This window comes from Micropterus dolomieu, linkage group LG20, assembly GCF_021292245.1.
Source record: "Micropterus dolomieu isolate WLL.071019.BEF.003 ecotype Adirondacks linkage group LG20, ASM2129224v1, whole genome shotgun sequence".
In the NCBI taxonomy this organism is placed as follows: Eukaryota; Metazoa; Chordata; class Actinopteri; order Centrarchiformes; family Centrarchidae; genus Micropterus; species Micropterus dolomieu.
In genome coordinates this window covers 22,369,269-22,381,825 of record NC_060169.1, presented here as the reverse complement: position 1 = coordinate 22,381,825, position 12,557 = coordinate 22,369,269, and the positions used below count along the sequence as shown (strand labels likewise).

General features: G+C 39.5%; 1 protein-coding gene across 1 annotated transcript in view; it reads left to right on the top strand.

Annotated features, from left to right (window-relative positions):
- The window catches only part of LOC123959318 (CUB and sushi domain-containing protein 1-like), a 364,541-nt gene that overhangs the window by 164,080 nt on the left and 187,904 nt on the right, over positions 1–12,557 (top strand). The window contains exons 9-10 of the mRNA XM_046033278.1: positions 5,710–5,791; positions 9,414–9,538. Of these exons, the coding sequence (XP_045889234.1) occupies positions 5,710–5,791; positions 9,414–9,538 (207 nt within the window). The remainder of the gene's footprint in view (positions 1–5,709; positions 5,792–9,413; positions 9,539–12,557) is intronic.

The following is a 12,557-nucleotide window of genomic DNA, read 5'->3' as shown; positions in this document are numbered from 1 at the left end:
TTATTGTTCAGTGTACATGCTCACATCTGAAACAAACTTTACGTGCTTGATAACTCTCCCACCCCGCAGACATCTACACACCAATACCGATTTATATTCATAGCGGCAAGTGCTATGTAGCTCCACATAGGGGACACAGGAAGTGACATATAACACCTTCATGCGGCGTCGGAACCGCGTAGGAAATTCACAGCCGCACCGGCAGAGCTCCAGAATATGCAACTCGGCCGGCTCACGCGCGGACGCGCTACAAGTGCGAGGGCCCGCCCAACGCTGCTTGCAGCTTTAATTTATTTCTGTATTTATTTCTGACTGTGTCAGGATCAGTCCTCCATAGCGGGGTGGGAGATTTATCAAGCACGTAAAGTTTGGTTCAGATGTGAGCATGTACACTCAAGTTACAACAACTTCCTGTGTCATGGCGAAGACTTGATCTTTGACGCCAAGCCACGGACACACCCATTGACGAAAACTCGCAAATAGCACAACTTTTCATCTTCAATGCCTTTAGAAGGCACAGCACAAATTTGAAGTCGGTCAGACTAAATCCCTAGGAGGAGTTCGTTAAAGTACGAAGTGTGTAAATCATCCAAAATTTGACGTAAAATTCAAAATGGCCGACTTCCTGTTGATTTTAGGGCATCGCTCCAAGAGGCTTTTTTATGCGTCTGGACAAGATACACGTACCACAGAAAATTCGTGCATGTAGGTGAAACGTGCAGCGGGGGCTGCTTCGTTAAATGTCACTTCCTGTTGCCAGCAGGTGGCGCTATGACTGTGGGTAAATGTCAGCATGTACATGTGTTCAGGGCGGGACTCTCATCCTACATGTACAGTTTGGTGCAGATGTGAGCATGTACACTGAAGTTACAACAACTTCCTGTGTCATGGCGAAGACTTGATCTTTGACGCCACGCCACGGACACGCCCATTGACGAAAACTCACAGATAGCACAACTTTTCATCTTCAATACGTTTAGAAGGCACAGCAGAAATTTGAGGTCGGTCGGACTAAATCCCTAGGAGGAGTTCGTTAAAGTACGAAGTGTGTAAATCATCCAAAATTTGACGTAAAATTCAAAATGGCCGACTTCCTGTTGACTTTAGGGTATGGGTTCTTGAGGCTTTTTTGTGCGTCTTGATATGATACATGTCCCCAGAAAATTTCGTACATCTTTTCCAATTTTCTAGGTGGCGCTAGCGAGTCATTTTGCCACACCCATGCGCGAAACCCAATAAAATACGAAATTTTTCACCAGTTCTGACATGTTTGCAAATTTTGGTGAGTTTTCGAGTATGTTTAGGCCCCGTCAATGGAGCCTACTTTGCAGAAAAAAAAAAATATATAATCTTAGCAAATTCAATAGGGACCTCACACGGTCGTGCTCGGGCCCTAAAATATATATATATATATATATATATATATATATATATATATATAATCTTAGCAAAATCAATAGGGACCTCACACGGTCGTGCTCGGGCCCTAAAAATATAATCTTAGCAAATTCAATAGGGACCTCACACGGTCATGCTCGGGCCCTAAAAAAAAAAATATATATATATATATAATCTTAGCAAATTAATAATAATATATTAATAATAATTAAACAAGTTTCAGGTCTAATCTGGCTATGTTGAGGGTTTATGGTGATGGTAGCAGCCATACAGTCTCAGTGGACTCTTTTTTTAGGGCCCGAGCACGAACCGTGCGAGGTCCCTATTGAAACTGTAAGGATTATTTTTTTAGGGCCCGAGCACGAACCGTGCGAGATCCCTATTGAAACTGAAGAGAATTGACCTTTAACGAAGCAGCCCCCGCCGCACGTTTGACCTACATGTACGAATTTTCTGTGGTACGTGTATCATGTCCAGACGTACCAAAAAGCCTCTTGGAGCGATGCCCTAAACCCAACAGGAAGTCAGCATTTTGAATTCTACAGCAATTTTTGGATGATTTACACACTCCGTACTTTAACGAACTCCTCCTAGGGATTTATTCCGACCGACTTCAAATTTGTGCTGTGCCTTCTAAAGGCATTGAAGATGAAAAAATCTGTGAGTTTTCGTCAATGGGCGTGTCCGTGGCATGGCGTCAAAGATCAACTCTTCGCCATGACACAGGAAGTTGTTGTAACTTCAGTGTACATGCTCACATCTGAACCAAACAACAAACAATATTAATTTATATTCATATTGCCAAGTGCTATGTAGCGCCACAAAGGGGACACAGGAAGTGAGGTTTAACACCTTCATGCAGCTTCCGAAGCGCGTAGCAAATTCACAGCCGCACCGGCAGAGCTCCAGTATATGCAATGCGGCCGCCTCACACCCCGATGCACTACATGTGCGAGAGGCCCCCCAACGCTGCTTGCAGCTTTAATTTTTTATTATTTTTTTTAAATATTCATGGTAAATGTCACTTACCTTATTGTTTACTGTAATACTGTTTAATAGTCAGTGGGCTCATAGATATTGGGCTCATATACATCTACAGTGGGCTCATAATATTTTTTGAGACCGGACATGTAACGGTGAAATGCACAGTTCATATACTTCAGTACAAATGGCAGGAAGAACTGACTCATTTAGTGAGTGGAATCTCAATCCATAGCACTGGGTAGCTGACAGGATGTGTAGGTATATTACAGATGTCAGAAATGCCAAACATACATGGGAACCAAAAAGAAAATGTATCACTTTTTTGTGAATTCCTACAAAGTTGACTTATAGAGATGAAATGTTTGCTGAAGAAATTTTGATGATATGGAAATTATATTATGCATCATAAGCTTGTGTTTAAAGGTTGAATGGTCTTTTAAGTGCAAATATGGTATTAAGTCAGCTTGAGGATATTTGACATCAGCCCAGCAATGATATTTGGCAGCTTGTGTTTCCATAGAACAATCTCATGTTGTTTGCATGAGCTGGATTTGTTTCAGCAATATGAGTCGTTGTATCTGATGCCAATGAAAGCCATTTGAACATGAGTGAGAGAAAAAGGGACGAGAGAGCGCAACATAGAAAGTGTGTTTGTGTGGTGATTTTTGGGCAGAACATCAAAAAAAGAGCAACAAGACAGCCTGTTCTGTTTGCATCATATCTCACACGAACACACATACAGCATCTATATGCTCCCAACCCCTGAGCACACACACAATACAATCACACAAACGCAGCAAATCATTCATCCATCTTTTATGCTAGGATGCACAAAACTTTGGCATCCCTTTATAAATTGCAGCTAATGTGTGTGAGAGAGAAAAAGCGGGTTGAGCAAGCTGAGAATACAAAAGTAGTGGAGGTTTGAGTGGGAACAGAGGCAGATGAAGATGACATGAAGAGTGAGAAATATACAAGAAAACATGGGCAATAAGGGAGACGTTGAGAGGTCAGATATTTTTCTTTCTTCAGGTCATATTGTTATAACCCTCCAGGATGTACCCCTTTTTTCCTCCTTTGTGCTATTGTACTCCCTTCTTCTCATTTTCATGTTATTTATTCTCAACTTCCTTTCCCTATATTTTTTTGCTAACCACCATTATTCATCCACAGAGTTCCATTAAGACAGACCTGGTCTAAACTGGTTCCTGTCATGTTGTCTGGTCTCATTTACATTTACATTAAGTTTTTAGGCATGCAGCAGATGCTCCCAGCCAGAGTGTCTGAAACCAATGCAAGATCTGGACAAAATATGTCATGTGTTTTGCTTTTGTGCTTTTTTAGGAACAGCACAAAAAAAAAAAACAACACGGAGGATAGTTCTCTTCATTAAATCTCTGCATGTATCGGTTTTAAATTCTATCAACAGTTCCGCCATTTATATAGTTTTTGCTAAACTTTTTTTTTTAGAACTATTTTACCCCTGAAGGTTTTATTAAATCATCATGTAATTTTGCACACTACATAATGGATTTGCTTATGAGTATTAAACAACATTTTTAAAATTCATAATGTATGACTATGCATAGATGAAGTTTATTATGAAAGCAGGAAAATTGTACTTAAGGTCGTTTCAAGTTTTATTAGTCTGAAAGTTGGAAATAGTTTTCCTCGAGGATACTACGAATTGTTACAAATACGTACACCTTTTCAGCGTTGGAAGTATTCAAAACCTTTAAGTAAAATGAATCATTATGGAAGCAGAATGGCTCCTGTCACTGCTGTAATAAATAACACAATTGCAGGAAAAAAATATGAGAACCCTTTGGAATAATCTGGATTTCAGCATAAATTGGTCATAAAATGCGGTCTAATCTTCATCACACATTCACAACAATAGACAAATACAGTCTGCTTAACTAATACCACACAATTATACAGAATGTTTAATGTTTTTATTGAACACACCATTTAAATATTCACAGTGCAGGGTGGGAAAAAGTATGTGAATCCTTGGATTTAATAACTGGTTGACCCTCCTTTGGCAGCAATAACCTCAACCGAACGCTTTCTTGAGTTGCAGATCAGACCTGAACAATGGTCAGGAGAATTTTTGGACCATTCCTCATTACAAACCGTTTCAGTTCAGCAGTATTTTTGGGGTGTCTGGTGTGAATCGCTCTCTTGAGGTCATGGTACAGCATCTCAATTAGGTCGAGGTCAGTAATCTGATGGGGCAGCTCAAGAAGGTGTCTTTTTTTCTGTTGAAGCCATTCTGTTGTTGATATACGTCTGTGCTTTGGGTCGTTGTCCTGTTGCATCACTCATCTTCTGTTGATCTTCAGTTGGCAGATAGATGGCCCTGGTCTTGTGCAGTCATATTTGGATGGCCACTCCTAGGGAGAGTAGCAAAAGTGCTGAACTTTCTCCATTTATTGACAGTTTGTCTTACCGTGGACTGATGGACATCAAGGCTTTTAGAGATACTTTTGTAACTCTTTCCAGCTTCATACAAGTCAGCAATTCCTAATTGTAGGTCATCAGAGAGCTCTTTTCTTCAAGGCATGGTTCACATCAGGCATTGCTTCATGAGAATCGCAAAATTGTTGTGTGTGTTTTATAGGGTATGGCAGCTCTAACCCACACCTCCAATCTCGTCTCATTGATTGGACTCCAGGTTGGCTGACTCCTGACTCCAATTAGCTTCTGGAGTTTGGCGTTTGTTTATTGTTGTGACTTACATGAAGAACGGATTACATTTTATGACCAGTTTATGCTGAAATCCAGGAGATTCCAAAGGGTTAATATACTTTTTTCTGCGACTGTACATGCAACTTAATTGTACATGTTCTTTATTTGCTTAAAGCAATCTGTCGAATGGCTCAGGGAAATATGGCTGTTCAGGGCCAGTCTACAGTTCTACAGTTTTAACTTTGTGGGGAAAAAACAATATGAATAATTATTGAAATATAGCTAAGAAACATAAGAAACATAAGAAACATAAGAAACACTAAATAAATGTAAGGTGATTCATCTTGTAAATAGGAAAAAGATTTTTCTCCACTTACCAATTTATTATTTGTTTTAAACAGTTAGCTCACAAGTAGTGTACATAATGGTAGTTAACTTTAAATTGCAGGTGGGGTTGGATTGCTTCTGACATAGTAGGTTTACAATTAAGTTAGCTTCAATATTCATGTTAATAGCTTGCACGCAACTTTCTAAAGTACATGTGGAAAGTTTGGTTTTTTTAATGTGTAAAACCTGCATGTGTGGACTTGTGGAATGTAATTATTTTGATGTATATATTTTCCTCCTTTCTTTCAGTGAGTCAAAGCGGTCTTGCTGGTGATGTTTGTCCAGATCCTGGAGTTCCAGAAAATGGCAAGAGGATGGGCTCAGCCTTCCAGTAAGTTCAGACTTGACCGCTCCCAGTCACTCATAGTCAAATCAAGCATATTAACAACACCCAGAAGTGCCCTGGATATTGGTAATCTTATGACCAGCACAGGGATCATTATTGTATGGGTGTCTGACATGTGGAAACCACACTGCCACAAGTCATCAAATCATTGCGCTGACGTGAGAATACGGATTCTTGTTCAGTTTATGTGCATTTTGTGCTTGGTTCATGTTGTGCTGTTTCGATTTTTAAGTCAGAACAGCTTGTTTTTTTGCAAGAACAATACATTTAGTAATCACAAGGATTGAGAGAAGAAAGAAATATTTTTTTACTGGTCTCTCTCCCACCCTTTTTTGGCTTTCCAAAATATGCCTGTGCAACATGCATGATTGACAATGATTGCAGTAACGGACTAAAACTTGGTGAGTTTAGTTTACATCTCCTCATAGTTGAAGTAAGACTGCTTATGTTTGTCGAGATTATCTTGAGGTTACTCACAGTGTGACTTCGGGGCCCAGTTTAGAATTATTCTTCAGAAACCACTATATTTTAGTTGCCCCTAACTCCCAGGCTGAGCATGAGTGCCACTCTGTCCCTGTTGTAGTCTTAGAATTGTTTCAATGGCCATGGAACTTCTCCACCAAAGATCCCCATCGTTTTTGTGTTTTGTGATTTACCTTGAATAATGTCTGTCTGTTGGGGGCCTGTTGTTACAGCTCTGGCTTTTTAGATGTGAAACACCTGTAACTGACTTGAAAAAGTCACTTATTCACATTTACTGTCTTTTAAATCCTCCGAAGGGGAGAGCTGTTTAGTGCTCTTCAGACCAGCTCCTATAGAAAATCAAATTATTAGAAGCAACACTTTCAACATGTTGTTGCCATCACACACACACACACACACACACACACACACACACACACGCATACACACATACCCACACAAGGTAATTGCTGCTGTTTTCTTTTTGTATTTCATTTTTGAAGGGTATTTTACAGAAGTCATTCACCAGTTGTTAGCTATATAAGATAATTCATGAACACAGAAGAGCATTGTATCACACCCACGTAAAGTAAATATGAAATATTTAAATATTGTGACTAAATATTTGCTGTTAACAATTTTGCACATTAATTGATAATTTATTCCTCTTTGTAAACATCTGTGACTTGGTTTAAAGGCCCTGCATGCTCGTGATACACTAGCACAGGTGATTTGATTTATTTCATCTGATAACAGCTCTTAACAGCTTAATCTTCCTCCTTCACCTGTTACACCTCACCTAGGACAATATATACTACATCTATATCTACTTTATATGTTTAATCAATCTTAGTACTACCGGAAGTCCTGTGATCACATAATTCTAGTATAGCTTTCAACCTGAGTAGAGGTCTATTCAGCCAGAATAACTAAACACCTGTGTGAGTGTGCAGGGCCTTTAAGAGCGGAAATTCATCGTTCATTGTCTGAAACTAACTATTCTACTAAAACAACATCTACAGTGGGTAAATGATTTTAATAATACGCAGAGCTTTTTTCATTTACAGGTTTAAACTGTGAAATATACAATGTCAAACACGCAAACAAACAAAACAAAAAGAAATTCCAGCAACCTATACTTCCTTTGCCTGTAGATTAGAGCTGCAACAATCAGAAAATGAATTGCCAATTACTTTGACAATTAAATAATCATTTTAGTAAAACAAGACATTTGAATATGTCGCCTTGGGTTGTGCGAAATTCTAACAGGCATTTTTTTTACCATTTCTGACATTTTATATCCAAAACAATTATTCAGCGAATCAAGAATTGATAATGAAAATAATTGTTGGTTCCCACATGGTTGCAGATAACGTTTACATGTCTACATCTGCAATTCTAAACTGCTGTTGCCTAATCTGCTAGTAGGTGGTGCATTTTGGCCTGCAACATGCCTGTCGGTCCAGAGCTCCAGGTCTGATACTGCAGTTCTCCTCAGCCAACATAAACTGAGCCTGTTTTGTATTGTTCACTGTGTCTCCTTGTTTAGAGTCATTTTTAATCATCATCAGTAGCTGTCCAGAGACACATCAGTATTTACCAATTTACATTACTAATCACCCTTCAGGTTTTTAGGGCCCTTACTCATATAGAGGTTATAATTGGAAGGAATATTCCGGAAATAGGATCTTGGCTAATAAACAAAGACTTGGTGGACACAGGGATTTTTAAACAACTGAGTCCATGGTGTCTGTCATCTTATTAGTAGAAAGGGAGATAATTTCATGTAATCAGGAGCGAGCAATTATGAAATAATCACCTCTCCTTACGACTCATCCACTTAGCATCAGTGGCATCTAAATTATTCTTGTGTTTCTCTCGTGATTATGAGAGAATCAGGATGGGTAGTGAATTTTTTTTAACCTTTTTCTTAGACTATTTTCAGGCCAAAAAACTTGAAATGATAATCATCTTTTAATCTCCAGCTCCTGGTGTTCTTCTTTACCATTAGCAACAATGACTGCACTGACTCTGTAGGACTATTAGTGGAGTTGTCTTAGTTAGTGAAAGGTCATTAACTCCATGTGTGTATGTGTTTGTCTGTGTGCTTTTATGTGTAGGCATGCATGCATGTTGGCATGGATGTGTTTGGTGTGTGTTACAGGTTTCTGTCTAATCATCATCAAGCACCACTGACGCAGATCTGCGGTGTGAAGAAGTAAGACAGGAAATGGGGAGAGAACATAGCTGCAGAGAAAACAAAAGAGGTTTTACTGTTACTGTGGCATGTGCAAAATGTCTGTAAGTCAGTGTCTCGTGGCAGTTTTGATCCCCAAACAACCACATACACGAATGCAACAGAAAGCGTTTGGCTCTTTTCAAGGGAATAGCAATAACAACAAAGTTTTATTTCCTGTTATTGTAAATTGCACAGTGAGTGGCTAGATGTAAGGTGTTTTAAGTGTCATCAGCATCGCCATAGTGGCAGTAGCTGTAAAGTGAATGACCCAACTCTCCGTGACAAAGGCACTAACAGAGAGATTTGGCCAGACTGTACGACTCTACAGTGTTTAACAACAGGGTGGAGCCGCTGAACAACCAGAACCCTACGTAGCGGATGTTTGGCCAGGTGGTAGACTGTGGTGTGTATCAGCAGGCAGGAGACATTAAGCTTTACAGCCAAGACACCATGCAGACTTCCACTTAGATGGCTGAATGTCCCTCTCACGTGTTTGACAGTGGGGTGTTGGTGAGAATGGGAAAACAAGAATGATCAGAACAAATGATTAGAGAGAGGGCGACCGGAGTGAAAGGATGAGAGAGCAAAGGAAAACAGATAGAACAACAAAAAAAAGAACGAGTGGAGAAAGGTAATGTTCCTAATTGGGTGATCTGTGGTGACGGTCATCTTATGCAGTGATCTAAAAGCCACTGCATCATTAATTTCATGGCCATCATTCATACATTATTTATTCAATTCTCTCCTGGATGGGCCTAGTTCTCCTAAGATGTAAGCAGTGATGTAAGAGTCTCCTATAAGTATCACCTGAATGTGACGGCTGATGTTGCAGTCGGAGCCTAGAATCAACATTACTGTTATTACTGTGTTTGACAAGTGTTGTTACTGTTGTGTCTCCTTAACTAGAGTTGGCTCCAGCGTCCAGTTCAGTTGCGATGACAGCTATGTACTGCAAGGATCTAAAAGTATCACTTGTCAAAGAGTCACTGACACGCTGGCTGCCTGGAGTGACCACAGACCCATCTGCAGAAGTAAGTTTCACCTGCCATTCCCTCTGAAACCTGTCACTTGTTAGGTGTGCATGCATTAGAATGGAGCCAGAGATATTTAATGCAATGGTTTCATACAACTGACATTGTGAGGACTCGTCTTACAAAGCATATCTGCAGCTTGCTATTAGTGTGCCTCAAGTCCATTTTGGTTTGAAATGTACTGTACTGATTTGGCTGCATTATATAGCATTTCTTGATCTTTTACTAAGGTTAGGGTTTTAACGAATGGGCATTTGACACACTAAAAAGGTTTCCAGCACTATAAAGCAGAGAAGTAATTATCAAGGACAAGTATGGGGCAGAACTGTGGACATATTCATATTGCATTAGCTATCACATCATTCGTTCAATATGAGTGTGTCATGATATTTATAAAGTTTTCCATGGACATACATAAACTGCATTTATGTAGTACATTTAACCTGAGAATGGTGGAAAGACCTTTACAATGCGTCACATTCACACACACTCTTACACATTCATACACTGATGGTGGCGGAGCCATTGGGCAAGGTGCTGACCTGCTTATCTGGGATTCAGTGTCATGCTCAAGGACACTTCAGCATCCTGTCACGAGGAGCCTGGAGTTAAACAATTAAACCTGATGACCCGCTTTACCAACTATTATCATCCCAGAGGTCTAAGGGTTAACAAAAATTATGCCCTACTTGTCATGAGACATCCCACTGCTATAGGTGATGTAGCACTGAAACTAGTCTTGCAAGTGCGTCATAAAGCGGGAGTATGTCACCCAAATGCAACGTTGTGACTCTTTAATGTGTTTTTAATAGTTCTAGAATAACATTGGACTGACATTGCAGGGGTGTTTAGGCTTTATTGAGATCTGGCCACACAGGCAATACATGATAGTAAGATAAATTAAATGTTAGTTTTTGTGTCTTCAGGGAATTTGTTGATGATGTATAAAATAATATCTATCTTCTCTTTATAATTTGATGCTTGCTGCTGCCTCAGGAGCCCTAATGGCAAATGCCTGTTCACCTTCAGTCATTTATATATATAAATAAATTAAAAAAATAATATAAAGGTCTAGTGTTGTGCTTCCTGATGGCAGTTACCCTGGTTGGAAAAACAACTAAGCCAATATGAGCGTTGAAGGCTGGATTAAGAATGGGAACGTCATCTTCTTGTGCCATAGCCAGAAAAATGGCAAAAGGGAAATGGTCACAAAAGATGTAAGTTGAGTTACAAAAATAACAACTCTGAAATCGACATATTTCTTTGATCAGCATGAGAAACATTAAGTTAACTGCTCCTGGCAACCACCTCCTAAGCTTGCGTGTCAACTGAAAATGACAAAAATGTGTGCCTGGACAATCTAATGCAATCCCAATCCCCATTTGGAAAGCATTAAATGTAACATTTTTGGCAAACTATATAAGAGATATTGACTGTGATGTTTTAAACTGTAATGGTATTTGCTAATGCAGAGGCTCAAACGGTAAAGTATCATAGAAACTTAATAAATAATATCACTGTGATTTACATTTTGTTGTGTTAAACTTATGATTCACTTTCTGACTGGTCTGTCTGGGTGACTAAATAAATAACTGTGTGAGTGACAGAGCAATGATGCAGGGGTTTTCACTGCCCACATGTTCACTGACAATACCCTGTTGGGTTTATTGCTCCACAATGAAAAGTCAGACAGCAAGCATATACACCCTAGTGCGCGTGCACACAACACACACTTACATTGACAGCAAGTGTCCAAAGGACAGTGTCACATACCTCATAGCTGCGGCAGTATTTGCCTTGAGCTGTGTGTGTGTTTGACAGACAAGCAGTCCCTGTGCTCGGACACAGACTATAGGGTCCCTGTCACATTGTATTATAGTCTGTGTGTGTTTGTGTGTGTGTGTGCGCGCCTGTGCCTGTTTTGTGTCTGCATGTCTGTCTGTGACTGCAGGGACCTGCCTGACTTCATGATACTGGCTACTCACGTCAGTAGGAGACAGTAGATATGGAGGAAGAGTGAGATAGTGACAGAGATGAAGGGACGTGTGGATACTCTTTCCACAGTTAGCTGACTTTCAAAGCTTAAATATTTTCTTAGATTCTGTGTGCATACATTTACTGATGTATCACTAAATGTATACACAGCATCTGCTCCCGCAGAAAGCTGTTTCCGGCAAAATATATACATTATCTGTCTTGCATCAAACAGTAAATAGGTCTATAATGAAATATAATAGTGCTTGCCAGTGTCGTTAGCAAGCATCCTAATGTTGGGAACACGTTGTTTTCTTCTGTCCCTAACTTACTTAAATTGGTTAAAGTGACTCTTCAAGTAATGTAAATGGCAATGTAAACATTTAGAAAAGTGAAAAAAGATTGTTTAGAACTAGAAAAACGTATGTATAAAATGATGCTACATGGACTCAATATGCATTACATTTCATATTCCTTAAAGGAACTGGTAGAAGAAATAGATGCAGAAAATGTGTGTGATGTTTTTTAACTGGAAAGACTTGTTTTTCTTACCTTGAAACCGATGAATTTACATTTTAGGGAAAAATCAGAATTCAAGAGGTGAATTTTCAGTAGGACCCATTGTACAACTTTGCGGCAGCTGGAGACTAGCTAAGCTAATGCGTTTGACAGCGATATATGTCTTTTGATATTTTCCAAATAAATATAATTAGAGAGAGGAATAAATACAGAGAGAGAAAAGGGGAGAGCAAGGAGGAGAAAGAAAGAGAAGAAAATAAAAGAGAAAAATTAGGCTGTTACACACAAACAAGTAGGCAGGCAGAGGTTAAAAACTCCTATACTGTAGCTCTGGTGTATTGTGTTATCTGGTGTGATCACTCTCCTGGGATTCAAACCCATGAGCCTCTCTCATTCTCTACTGAGACTTTAATGTTAATTAGAAGCTAGTCTCTGGGATGAATCGCTATGAATGTGTTACTGTGTGTCCATGTATGTGTGTGTACCTGTGTGCGTCTGTGTGTGTGTCATAGTGTGTTTCAGCTCT